Source organism: Vanacampus margaritifer, chromosome 15 (assembly GCF_051991255.1).
Source record: "Vanacampus margaritifer isolate UIUO_Vmar chromosome 15, RoL_Vmar_1.0, whole genome shotgun sequence".
NCBI lineage: Eukaryota > Metazoa > Chordata > Actinopteri > Syngnathiformes > Syngnathidae > Vanacampus > Vanacampus margaritifer.
In genome coordinates, this window is record NC_135446.1 from 15,474,934 (window position 1) to 15,489,339 (window position 14,406).

The 14,406-nt window shown below is 42.1% G+C and overlaps 1 protein-coding gene across 15 annotated transcripts in view; it reads right to left on the reverse strand.

Annotated features, from left to right (window-relative positions):
- Positions 1-3,779: 3,779 nt before the first annotated feature.
- Positions 3,780-14,406, reverse strand: part of LOC144035049 (nuclear factor 1 B-type-like) — a 60,225-nt gene continuing 49,598 nt past the window's right edge. For 12 of the 15 annotated variants that reach the window (XM_077544391.1, XM_077544390.1, XM_077544389.1 and 9 more), the window contains exons 11-12: positions 11,827-11,915; positions 3,780-7,716 (exon numbers count right to left, since the gene is read on the reverse strand). In XM_077544391.1, the coding sequence (XP_077400517.1) occupies positions 7,584-7,716; positions 11,827-11,915 (222 nt within the window). In that variant the 3' untranslated portion in view covers positions 3,780-7,583. The remainder of the gene's footprint in view (positions 7,717-11,826; positions 11,916-14,406) is intronic. The other 3 variants (XM_077544399.1, XM_077544394.1, XM_077544400.1) reach the window with 1 other exon arrangement.

A 14,406-nucleotide genomic window follows, 5' to 3' on the forward strand; every position in this document is an offset into this window, starting at 1 on the left:
CAAGGGTCCTTAAGACTTTTGCGTGCATCCTGTTACATCAGACATGCAAATCAAAATGTGTGTTGATTGATTAAACTGTTGTCAATGGCTATGTTAATTTCCAACTCCGAATGTCCCATTTCATGGAATTTGGCCCCAATATGGTTGCTTCGAATGAAAATGTTCGACTTCCTGGTCAATTTAAGGCATGCATCTTTGAGATCTTTTCTCGCATCCTGTTCCCACAGACACCGCCACCAAATTCTGTGTCGATTGGTGAAAGTTTTTTTTTTCTTCCCCCTAACGTTGAATGCCCTTTTTCATGGAATTTGGCCCGAGTATGGTTGCTTCAAACCAAAATGGTAGACTTCCTGGTTTATTGTGGGCATGCTTCCTTGAGACTTTTTCATGCATCCTGTTACAACAGACAAGTACACCAAATTTTGTGTCGATTGGTGAAATTGCTGTCAGGGGCTATTTTTTTCTAACGTTGAATGCCCTTTTTCATGGAATTTGGCCCCAATATGGTTGCTTCAAATCATAATGGCTCACTTCCTATTCAGTGTCTGGCATGGGATCCTTGAGACTTTTTCCTGCGTCCTATTCTGATCGACATGTCCACGCAATTTCATGCCGAAGGGCCCTATTGGGGGCTTATATTTGGGACCCTTAAAATACTGTACAGTACGTACAGTTCCAACATGATACACGCGCTCGTAAAAAGAAGCCCCTCAGAGATGTGACAGAGTTCTTTGTACAGGCACTGGCGCGGGTCCAGTCCAACCTCTGCACTCACAAGTGTGTGTGAGAGTACTCTGCACCCGTACACACACACACACACACCTCTCGAGTGAACCTCAAGGCCCCACTTATGGATCCGTACAGGGAGAGAAGGAAGGGTGCGGTGGGGGTTGACAAAGGCAATGAACAAATCCTGTTTGCGAAACATAATAGAGCCAAATCATCATCTATTTGGCCTCTTCAAATCACCGACAGCAGGCCTTGATAAAGGACAGTGGAAAATATGTTGGAGACAAGCGGGTGCCAAGACCTTCACCAACTTCTATTGAAGCCAGATGCGGACTCCCAATGGCCAATTTGGATAAACGGTGCAATGATGGCCATTAAAGATCGGGTCGTTTGATATCAGCCTGCCCTGTTGGCGGCGAGCGCCACGTAGTGCCACGTCCGGCCTTTTGGGACACGGGAGACACCACCGGAGCATCTGAGGCCATCGCGTAATGAGCCGCTTTAGACAGACTTTTGCCGCCCCAATCCCATTAGGAGGGCTTACTAGATCAGAGCTGGGTGTACTTGACACTGTGACCCAAATGGACTTTACCTCAAGTGACCCGAGAGACACAATGCGCTCCCTGAGATCGTCCCCCAGCTATGCGGGATTGAAGCATTACGGTAGATTAGCAAAGTAAAACCATGCCTGCTCTCTGGGGAAACCAGCCGCACTTCGGATGAAATCCAATTAGTGGGACGCGTCATCAGCCAAGGCATTAAAAAAAAATAAAAAAATTGTTTTTGGTCTTTGCCAGTTTCCAAATGACAAGATGACCCCCCCCCCTAAAATTGGTCAATTTTGATGTCATATTTGTAATAAATTAAATAGATATTTTATTGTAAATAATTATGACAGAAAATGTAAAAATAAATGTGTCTACATTGAGTATTATTTACAAAAAAAGTACAATAATGTAAAATCTTATTTTGTATGTAGTCCAGTTACACTTTCCTACCGAAACCGACATCAAATGCAAGCATAAAGTTAGAATCTAATTGGATTTGTAGAGCCCTTATAAAAAAATAAAAATAAAAAAAAGTATTAAAGGGCTTCACAAGCCCACAATTGATGAAGATTTGTGACATCTCATGATCCAAATTCCCCAACCGGGAAAAGAAAATTTCAAAATGCAATTTTGGAGAAAAATTTTCAAAATATTCCAATTCCTTCGTAGCTGCTTGCAGCTCTAGTTAGGGCCCGAGAAGCGAGGAATGTGCACTAAAACGGTTTAACCCTAACTGACGCTGAACAAAATCAATCACACAAACACGTAACCGGCGGAAGATAGGACGCAGACATTATTTTTTTTTGTTGTAGCATAGCTCATTTTATTGTTTAAACAGTTTTTGCATAGGAAATATATCCACTTCCAGTAATTGACTGCAGTAAGAACAGCTGCTAGCAGTATAGGCTGGATATAACAGTAACAATCACAAAAAAAAAAAGAAAAGAAAGTTGAGCCTTTATTTACACCGATTTTTAATCTTGTGGCAATTTTAACCCCTGCACCAAATGTAACCGACCGCAAGGCGTCGCTTCGAAAACAAACAAAAAAAATCAATAAAAAGAAAAAAAAGAGGCATCAAGGCCTGTACAGTTCACAATGGATACCTTGTGGCTCCAAAAATGAAAAGGGGCAAAAAAAAAAAAAAAAAGTCCTCTAAAACGTACATTCAGATACATACAAAGACCTTTTGCACACACTCGCAGCGGAACTACGATCACTACATACAAAGCACCTCGTTGGTGTTGTTGTTGCTGTGTGCGCGCGGGGGTGAGGGGTTCGGGGGTGGGGGGTGGGGAGTAAAAGTGCCACAAGACCTGCCCTGCATTTCAAAAGACTATATAGCGCTGCCCAAAAACAAAACAACAACAAAAAAAGTTTGTTTCATCTCATTTTCAAAACGAAAAGCAAGCTTCATGTGCGCTGACATGCTTGGACATGAATAAGCCCCGCCCAAAGGTAAGTCTATGTCACATTTTACATGTATGTACAAGTCGGACAGCTGGAACAGGCACTGCATTGCTCGTCTTGTTTTGGTGAACAAAATTGCTGGTTGATGAGAGAAAGGGAAAGAGAGAGAGAAAGACTTCCTGCAGGTACGAGCCCTCGCGGTGGCTTAAAAGTGGGCGTTGGGGTGGATTGCACGTGTTTTGCATTCAAAAAAAAAAAAAAAAAAAAGGTCACGTCGGGCAACGCGATAATACTTGAAGGGCCGCCACTGAACACTGATCTACATTCAAACCCTGCCCGGCAACGCCAATGGACTGGAAGGTACGGTACCTCGTGGTCATGCTTTCCGTTTCACAAAAAGTGCATCACGGGAGGGAGGAGGGGGTCTCGAGCATTTTTGTTAAGAGCCAATCGGCAAATAGCACCGATCACATAAAAAAAAAAAAAAACATGGACAACTATCTGATAGTAGGTCGTTCGAGTGACAATTTTCTTCTTGTTACCCTGCTTTTCTCATGCAATCTTGGGGGGGGGGGGTCTCGACCGACCGGGTTTTGGGGCGTCGCCGCCGCCCAGATGCTACAAAGGACACACTCGCGCCGCCGTCTTGTTGGACAAGAAATCGCACCGTCTTGTTTTTCATGAAAAAAAAAAACGAGAAAAAGATACACATCACACGTGCTATGGCCACACTAAGGAAATAACAATTCCCAAATGGAAATATCTACTAGCTCTAAGCAAGTTCAGAAAAAACAATCATGAAAACAAAACAAAAACTTCATTGCTGTTATTTTATACAGTGAACCCCCAGCATGTTCACAGTTCAGAACTATGTTGAAATTGAAGAGCTTCATTGAGACAAAGATAGGGCTTTGCCACCATCTTGAGGCACTATAGTGCCAAGGAACTATGTTCATTTAAATGGAGGAGTTTCATTTAAACCAAAATGGCCATTTTCTGCATATCGGCACCATGGAACTATGCTGGAGTTGAGAAATTTCATTTTGTGAAAAAGAGGGCTTTGCCAACCATGGTGTGCCTATCTATAGGCAATTTGGGGGTGGGGGGTGGAGGGTGGGGTGAGTTACCCACCCAACCCTTACATTACATACAATTGAGATTTGATTCCTCCCGGGGGTTCTGGGGAGTTCTAACTCCAAACCAGCCTCCAAAACACTTTTTCTTTCTTTCCATAAATGGAATTAACACTTTCCCCTCCCCCAAATTGGAAGATTTACAAATAAGGGCGTTAAACTCTCAGGAGGGTTTACAGTGTAAAAACTTTGTTTTTCGTCTATAGGAAGACCCTCGCACACGCGCCCTTGACACTATCATGTGTCTCAATCCAATAAACACATACAAACGTGGGGACAATGCATTTCAATGGGGTCTCAGGCGGTTGCAGGCTGCAAAGCACTTTAGAAAAAAGAAGCACAAATGAAAATTTTTTTTAAAAAAAAAACAGCGGGAGAGATGCAGCTCGACTTGAGGATTTGTTGTCCTGCTTTCGCAATTGGGAGAGTGCAAAGAGGTGTCAACACGAGTTGCACTGATTGACATACGTAATGCCCGTGTAACGCCTGAGAGATTTAGCTGGAGAACACAGAGGAGGGATTGCCTAAATGCTATTTAAGTGCTATGTCGTCCTACGGTTGTCGGGGGGTGGGGGGGGGAGGGTTTGTGAAATTTGACGATGGGAATTGAAGTGCACGTCATTGAGCAGTGTTTCCCAAATTTGATTGAGCCAAGGCACGTTTGACATTGGGAAGAAAAAAAAAAATAACTCAGCACGCCACAAAGTACAAGGTCCTAAAAAGTATACAATTTGCTTCCACGCTATGGACTGTATTGAGCAAAATTATTCACCCGCTTTTCGCTAAGTGCAGCCAACTGACTCCAGATGACTTTATACAGCCATATGCTGCCCAAAAAGACATTACAATTAAAAAAATTTTTTTTTCCTTCATATTGCAGATTTCCATTTCCATTTGATAAACCGGGGTGTACTGTACTCCCAAATTTACGTGGGTGCCATGACTTAGTTATAACTAGGGGTGTCTGGCGATTACATTTTTTTTAAAATCATAATTAATTGCATGACTTCAATAACTCACGATTAATTGCAAATTTTATATGTTCTACATGTCGAATAAAATGTACAAGTTTTCATACTCTTGCTAACATACAAGTCGAAAAAATGTTTAATAGAAAAATGCATTTTTGTAGTCAATGGTAAACTAATTTCATAATAAATCATAAAATTTAGTTAAATTCATAAAGATGTACTGTGAAAAACAAGTGTGATATTGATTTGTGTTGACGTCATTTTCTGCCACTAGATGGCATCACTGCATTTGTAAGACATTACTGACAGCTCAGTGCATTTTTCTTTTCATATTAAGAGCTATTCTAATCTTTAACATGAAGTAAGCTGTGAAATTCTGCACATTTTTTAAAATTGTAAACTACAACTTGACCCCAGGCCCCACAAATGTATACATTATTATTTAATGTATCACTGCTAAATTTTGCCGTGGATGTGTCTGCTGGAATTCCCCCAGTACAGGCTTTCCAAGTAAGGGGGCGGTCATTTATCGCGCGTTAAAAATGAACTTTAAATGAACTCAAAATGAATGCACTCATTTTAACACCCCTAGTTATTACGCATCGTTTCATCGAAGTGAAAGACGGTCTTTTCACAGTATTTGGGCATCACTGTAGATTATGTACATTTATACAGTCGACACTGATTAGGACGGGCCCTCGCCAGGATTGGTCGCTGTGTGTGATTGTTACGCAGGTGACAGGCCACTGGTTACTGCTGCTGCTGCTGTTAAGGCATCTACTCGGGATTGCATCCAAATGACGTGTGTGTGTGTGTGTGTGTGTGTGATGTCTTAGCGTGATTGTCCTGGCCTCAAGTCGAGCCGTCTCTCCGGAGCACAATTTTTATTTTTTTTTAATCACAGTCAAGACTGACGGGTGACTTTGCAGCCGTAGAACCACCAGGGATGCACTTGTAGGAAGACAAAAAAAAGAAAAAAAGAAAAAAAAAAAGCAACGTTCTAAATGTACGCTAGAAGAGAAGACCGTGTTTTACACTGCGTAGATAGCAGCCCCACTTTGGTCAAATAAAAGAAATGAGAGGGGGGGGGGGGGGGACTACCCACAACAACAACAACATCAACAACAACATCAACAAAATAAATGCATTACAATAGTGTCTATCTCCAAACTAGCCTCTAATATTTGACGCCATCTATAAGCACTACCTATATAGGCAAAACTTGGTATTGCATAATTTTCATAATTCTGAATTCAAGGACAATGAGTGCGGAAAGGGGGGGGGAAAGATGATAGGTTATTAGAAAAGCCGCGGGGGGCGGGGGGGGGGGGGGGCGATACTGGAGGGAGAAAAAAAAAAACTGATTACAAAGTTGACTATACACAGCCTGGATACGCGATGGAACTGTGACACAGAAAATAGTACATGAAGTTAAACAGTTCATTTTCAGAGTACAAAAACGTTAAAAATGTTAACTTTGCGTGATTCTACGATGATTCAAAAGAACAAAATGAGTGCGGTGTGTAGTGTGTGTGTGCGTGTGTTTGTGTGTGTGTGAATGCGTGTGTAGAGATATGCGGAAAGGCACGTCATGTGGACGTCATGTATCGTCGTGCAAATGAAGTGAAGACTGCAGAGGCTGATGGCTGTCGGCGCGATTTTTTTTTTTTTTTTTTTTTTTTTGCCACCGCCTGACTGATTGACAATTTCACTGTACATTTCCATCAATTAACACTTATTTCTTCCTCTTGTAAACATTCGCTTTCAAAGCCAACGGCCAAAATGCTCTTGATCTTATCGTTAAAAAAAAAAAAAAAAGTGAAATGAGTTTTCTTTTCTTTTTTTCTCTTTTTTTTTGTTATACACACCATATGTGTTCATTTCTTTCTCTGAGGGGTTATTTCCCCCCCCCTTTTCCAAGAAATAAATAAGAAAAGAATAAACAAAACGTCCCTGTACAATTGTGGAAGGGAACAGAACAAAAACAAGTGCTGGTGTTGCTGCTGCGATTGGGACTGAAATCAAATTGTAAGAAAAAATTACCCATAAAACCATTCTGTGTTTATCCCCCTTTCCTTTAGAGTCTGAGGGCTGACAGACTGATAGCTTCCCTTCAAAAAAAATTCAATTGCACTTGCCTCCATGGAAATTGCTCTTCTTGAACAAAAAAAACCCAACCTTTTTTAAAGGGGTCATAAATCTTTTAGCGAGGGGTCCAATCTCAAGTAGTTAACTTTGTTAATTGTTGGAAGTCTCCCAAAAAGCAAACAAAAAAAAAAAAACAAGAAATCAACATTTTGTTTCTCCCGGCATCACAGTCGACGAAGAAGCGCTCTGAATGTTTTTTCGACGGTGTACACAGTGACATTGTTGACCCCTCCCCGCGTTTGTCATCAGAAGCACAGATTTGAGTGTCATGCAGTAGAACATTAAGGCATCTATACATCACAGTATTTGAATGCATCGGAAAGTTCTGCAAACAACAACTGGCTGGTGTGTGTATACTGTATGTGTGTGTGTGTGTGTGTGTGTGTGTGTGTATGTGTTGGGTGGGTGGGTTATGTGTGTGTGTAAGGGGGGTGGGGGGGCACACCTGAAGCTTCCTTCCTTACTCCAGCGTCCATCATGGCCCAGGGAAAAGTGGGCGAGGGGGTTGGGATAGTTTGGGAAGAGTGTTAAGATTGTACAGCTGCTGCTGCGTTTGCTGGTTTCAGCCCCCCCCCCCCCTCCTCCCCCTGCCCCCTCCAAAAGCCCACCACACCTCCTCCGAAGCACTCGTCCACCCTCTGGGCTCAGTTCCCGGTCTCCGCGGGGACCAGCGGCTCACCAATGATGCTTATGCTGTAGTTCTGGTGGACATTTGTTGGCAGAATCGGCGTCCCGTTCGACACTTGGAATGGAACTAAGCTCGCCCAGGTACCAGGACTGTTGGCAAAAAAACAAAACAAACAAAAAAAAGACATGAAGAAATGGTTTGAAAAAACAAATAGCCATCACAGTGGTGCTTAGAGTAATAAGACAATTAAATCGAATGGAAATAACTGGTTGTATATCATGACTAAATCATTGCGATTCCTTCTGGTGTGTGTAAATTAGCCACCTGGAGGCAGTATAGTACAGTTATGATGACAAACAAAGAAGACTTTCACTACTACTTTATTAACAGTAAACTGTGCGTTCCAGAGTACATATATTTTGTTACTGTACTTCTTTTTATACTTCTCTCTCTCTCAAGAAAATGTTCATTGACGTACTGCCTGAACGGTGGAGAAAAGTATAAAAATCTATACAATATGCTGTCCAAAGTGGCTGATGCAGTCACTACTTATAAAAAGGTTTTCCTTCATATAAAAATATTATAAATCATTATATATTATAAATAAACACTTTAACCTTCAGGTTTCCTTGGCGTAAATTGGCTAAGAGAAGATTATTTTCGCTTTTTGTAAAATTTTAAATCCATCCGAGGTCTGATGTAGCAGCTGGCTAGCTAGCGCTAAGCTAACCTGGGAATGTTTATCTCTCCAGTCAAGTGTCCAGGCTTGCAAACTCCCTTCATGCTCAGACAGTGTCAGAGGTCAACAGCGGCCAATACACTGCTAAATGGCTTCATAGACTGATTTCGTAACAGTTGAAAATAATGTTCATTAGCCGGCTAACATTGCCGCAGATGCGCAAACATTTCCGGGGGTATCGCACTCAAAAAGCACGGTTCACACAGTGCACCCCACACATTCGTAATATGTCACACACGTTACCATACAAACATTCATATGCTATGATTCATTCTCACTAAAATCTGAAAATTCAGATTTTGCAATATTTTTTAAATTTGCTTTTAAATTTGATATATCTCCGGCGCACTCTCGAGGTTCTACTTTTTCGTGTTTTATCGAAAAGGTTGTGTGAGAGAGCTTGTGCCCCCTCTGGGAAGGACGAGGGGTGTGTGTTTGTGTGTGTGTTGGCGGGGGTCCCTCCACAAAGCCGCCCCATCCCTATTCATATCACGCTAATGGCAAAACAACACTGGGATTGTTCCCGGGGAGCAACGGTGCTAACTGAAAACGCGAGCGGGAACAAGTGCTGCGTTGTTCCCAAGGGGTACTGCGTTACGTACATGTCAGATAATTAGCCCCCCCCCCCCGAACTAGCCCCCCTTACCCTCACTTTGCTGCCCAACCTCTTTACCCCCAGAGGGAGCCCCCACCCCCACCCCGGCCCACAGTGGGCACTCATCTCAGGTCTCCTGCACTAGGGGGATAGCTAGCTGCGCCTCACTATTTAGCTAATATGAAGCCCAAGTCTGATTTTTGTTAAATCTGATCTTTTTTTATGTAGTTGTTTACATAAAAAAAGAAAGCAATTTCTAATGTGAACTGTGTCTGTGAAGTGCACGCAAGAACACAAAACACCAACGTCATGTGACGCAGCGGTTCAGTAATTATCCGCCCACATTGGCTGCAGGTGATCACGCTATATTGCTTGGCCTTATCTTGGTGCGTTCAGTAGTCGACTTGTGGCTGGTGTGATTCTACGCCTACTGTAATCCCTTCATGCTAACGAAAAAAGCTAAAGAAAGTTGTCAGACGAATAAATTGTAGGACATTTAAGGATCAGTTTTCAAAAACGTTCTTTGTCTGAGTACGGGGAAGCCCTGAAAATGGTCATTGGGTCCGACCCAAAAAGAAGCGCGTGTTCAAGGAAGTCGCAGGCGGAGATAAATCACTAGATTGTATTGGAAGGCTTTAAAAACAAAGCAAAAGAAAAAAGGGCTAATCCTCTTCTACACTTCTTTTCCTGTCCAACTCGTCCTCAAGTTCTCTTTGCCTTCTCCCCTCCCTCCTTGTCCTGCTGCCAAAAATCATCGGGCAGGAAACGGGGGCAGCGGCGGTGGTGGTGCCGCGTAGCAGGGGGATTAAGTTTTTCCTACCTTGCCGAACAAAGAACGCACAGAGCAGCCAAGAGCGGCTCTCTTTTCCTGTTTGCTCCCTTTCTTTATCCTTCTCTCTGTCTTCCATCTCAGGTAATGAAACATTGTGGGGACCACACAGCTACAAAAGCGCATTTTGTGGTGGCCGCCGAAGCCGCCGCGTCGCTTCTAATCCAGTTAAAATTGACGGCTGTCAGATTGGATCTGCGTCTGGCCGCTAAGAAGACGCCGCGGTCGGGCTCATCCCGTCACCGCTAATGGACTGTTACTTGGAAGAGGGCGGCGACAAAGGTTCGGAGCGCCAAATGGGTTTAGGACGGCAGCAAAATGTTTCGGGACTAGAACGGAACTTTAAGGGCCGGAGGTAAACATTCCCCGCGCTTTGGCCGGCAACCGCGCTGCGTTGAAGGATTAGCCGGTTAAATTAGATTATCTAATGGCATTCTAATGGATTGCCCAGCCATTTCCTGCACAATGGCAACATGCGAGTCTGGCAGCATTATTCCAGTTGAAGGTCCTTGTACTAGTACACACTTTGTCCTCACTAGTAGTATGCACTAGTAGAACAACTGTCTTACTAACATTTTCATTCATTACAGACTTCCACTACCGCACATTGTGCAAATAGTACTAACAGGGACATATAATTCTACTAGTTAACATCTACCACTTCCCAAGGATGACTAGTAGCATGTAGCTAGTGCAGAGAAATGTCACAAATGTTACTATTAAGGCCAGGCAGAAATGAGGAATTTCACAATGAAATAATTTTTTAGACCTAAATGTGATTATCATAGCCATAAATTATTTTGTATACACATGGTAAACATTTTAATTGAATATAATTTCACAATTTCCCCCTGAAAATGAGTTAAAATGTTTTTTAATCTTCTTTACATTATTTTATGTCTATAAATGACTGCTTAATTGATTTACTGTAAATAATAAAAGCTGTAAAAAAAAAAAAAGTGATAATCATAGTCATAAACTATTTTGTATATGCATTAATGTAATATAATTTCAAAATGTTTCCCTGAAAATTAGTTAGTTAAAATGTTTGTTTAAGAAAAAATCTTATTTACATTATTTGTATTTCAATAAATAACTGCTTAATTGATTTACTGTAAAGAGAAAATAGTAACATAAAACAATTAGGTTACACTTTTTTTCTTTAATTGGCTGATTCATTCTAAGTGATGAATAACACATTTTAAAAATGAATAATTATTTTATCTGCTAAAACAAATTAGACAGCAACATTTATTACTCATTTTAAAATTCAAATGTTTTTTTGTTAACAAAAAAAAATACATTTGAAATTTCACAGCCATTTTAGCATTAAATATCCTTTTCGCTACATTGAGGTCAACGATTGAAGATATATTCTGAAAGGTTCACATTTTTTAAACGTTTATCCCCCCACACTATTTTACGTGCTGGCACGGAAGGAAGAGAAGGATGCTTAAGGTGGCGTGTGAGGACATTTTCTCCTCCTCCTCTTGCGGCCTATTTAGGAGGCCCGTTGAAGGGGATTCTGCATGTGTGCGCGTGTTCGGAAAGACCTTCAGCTGGCGCTAAATTAACAAGATCACATACACGCACGCACACACACACGTGGGTACGTACACACACACACATACGTAGTTCCAGGGAAAAGCGGAAAAGGGAGATGTAAAAAAAAAAAAAGGGGGGGGGGGCTGAGCTCATGCCTGCTCAGTGGCATAACGGTGCAGGGGGGGGGGGAGTTTTGGGGAGGGGTTTATGGTAGGCTTTAGTTGAAGAAGCATGACTTCAGCATGGAGGCAAACAAAAAACGGCTTGTTGGAACGTGGAAAGTTTAACGGATCTCCTCGGTGCTCTTAATTTGAAACTTTGAGACATTGGAGCATTTTGCTGACAAAAATTGCTGCCTATTGAAAAATATTTTAGTACACGTCGTAAGGATAATCTTTGCCAGGATGATTTTTGTATTTGTAAATCGTCTCCGCTGATGTGCAATGCGTACACTAACATGAAAAGAAATGGCGTGAGTAATGACGCGATGGTGTGTGTGCAAAAAAAAAAAAAAAAAAGGAGGTGAGCGTGAAAGAGTGAAAAAGGGTTACCTTTGCCAAGCAATCCCCAAAGTGTCGTCGGCGGCACTGGGGCCATAATGCCTGCCGTTTTGAGTCACGCTCCAGTCACACTTCTTCAGCTGTCAATTGAAATGCTCGCGGTCAGATCACTTGGGCCATGACAACAACAAGTCAACAGTGGAGAAAGAGACCAAAATGCATGCAGGACAGAGCGTTATGGGCAAACAATTTAAAAAGATGCTGGAAAGGGAATGGGAAAACATGCAATTGCGGCTAACCTGGAAGTCAGAAAACAAAACATGGAGTTAGTTAGTTGCACAAGGTGAATGACTTGTTTCGGTTCATGCTGTGAGCCGGCCTTCCACAAACTCATTTAAGCAAGCACACACATACGGACAATCGGACGCGATCGAATCATTCACTGCCATGGACGTTTACTTTCCCTAATGTATATATTGGTCAAGTATGTTTTTTTTTTTATAGAAAAGGAAAAGTGTCCTCTATAAAATTCAGGTTCGCAAACATCAGTGATAACAGATCTCTGTAGATAGCAGCGTTGTATTGCTTTGCATTTGAGATCGGCACCACTTTTGAGGACATGATAAAGATTGGGGAGGTAAATATCAACTTGTCTAGATATCAAGTAGGCACTACACACCAGTACAGACATGTATGGTAAACCAATGTTTCCAAATATTTTACATAAGAAAAAACCTCCTGGCTCACCTCGAAGAAAAAAAATGAATAAAATAAAATGGAGAAGCGGCAGTAAAACAGGCCAAAATCTAAATGTCAAAGGGTGAGGCAGGTGCATACAGGTTGCATGCTATGTGAAGTTTAAACGCGAGTGGAGAAATATGAATAATAAATAAATAATAATAAATAAGTCTTAAGTTGAGTCGCAAAAGACCAAAATGTGAGCGTAATGCTCAGGATGTAGTGACTGAATAATTTGCATGGCGCATTTCTTAATTGTATCTGTAAATTTATTTTTATTTTGCCATAAAAAGCACTTGGTCTTGTTTTTGTTGATTTATAATCATCTAAATATTAGCATCAGTGTTATACTGCTCTCTTTGTTTTGGTGAAAAAAGAGATGGTAGTCTTTCGGTAGACAATAGACAATATTCAGTGAGCCTCGAGAAAAATCTGTAAAAAAAAAAAAAAAGAATTCTAAAATGTGATCCTGACCAAAAATTATTGATTTAAAATGTTAATTTCTTCAATCGCAAATTCATGCGTTAAGTTGAGCTACAAGAAACACACTGCTGATCCCCCCCACCCTCGTCTTGTGGTTAAGATGTTAAAATTCAGTCTGTGTGTAACCAGGTGAGGTTGACATGCATGATCTGTATGGATTAAGCCTCATGCTTCCAACACACACATTTACACGGACCTCTTAAAAAGCCAACATCGCATCCACACAAGAAAACGGCGTGCATTATGCCGGCGCACGTGCCTGCAATCCGGCTGAGAGGCCGACGTCAAGCTAACCTTGCCCCGCATTCATTTGGCAAAGCGGCGGGACGGAAAAGTGCACCGTCGGCACTCTCCGCTCCCGCCGCCTCTTAAAAGCCATTTCATCAGATAGCGCTGAATATTCATCGGCGGCGGTCAAGAAAATGCATCGCGAGCATTCGGGGTTAGTCCCGGCCGGGATAAACAACGGCGACGACAAAAGTGGTGGCGGCTTCTCCTTGAGGGGGAATCGCCATCTGCCCGCTGACTCCGCCACATCAGAGTGGCATGGGCGCGGGAGGAGGGGGCACGGGGGGGTACTAACAGATGCGGGCAGATTGCGGATTAGGATCCTTCCTTAGATAATGCCAAATGACATCTGATCACGGATCTCTCCCAGCGGAATGCTGGATGGTGGCATTCCCTGGAGGGGTTAACCAAGGCGAGAGATGAATGGAGGGTTCTCACACATTCGCTGCCTGGGAATCGTGGAGCAGGTGTGTGGGAGATTGTGTGCATTTTTTTTTTTGAAGCATCTCGCTCGCTTGGCCCTGTTCTAGCAGCGCCACTAAAATAACATGACATTTGTGTTAGTAAAAAAAAAAATGGAGACAGTTAGGACTTTATACTCTGGTTTCCGTTCAAAAACCTGCAACGTTCCAAAGTGTACAAGCTGTCCATCAGAGAAGCACCAAAGCATAGATGAGAATTTCAAATCCCAAACCGAGGCCCAACAAGTTGAAGTCTCTAAGAAGCAACTGATTTCAAAACCTAAATTGGACACGACCCCCCCGGTGCCCCTCAACAAACATCACGAGATGGAGAAAAGGAGAGCCCGCATTGCAGTTGCGCCACAGAAACCAAACCAAAACAAAACAAGCGGAACACACAGAAGCGTGATGAATGGAAGCGTGGACTGCTTAGGACCACTTTTCATGCATTCACAATCATCACCATTTCATTTCATTACGAGATCCCAAGGCTGGTACTTATTTTAACAATGCTGAAAATCTGGATCAAAATAGTATTCAACTATACTGGCCAAGACCTACCCTGAATCTATTTTGAAAAGAAAGAACAAAAGAGAAGCGAGGATACAGAGGCCAAATGGAGCTTTATCATTATTACTGAACATAAAAAAAAATAATAATA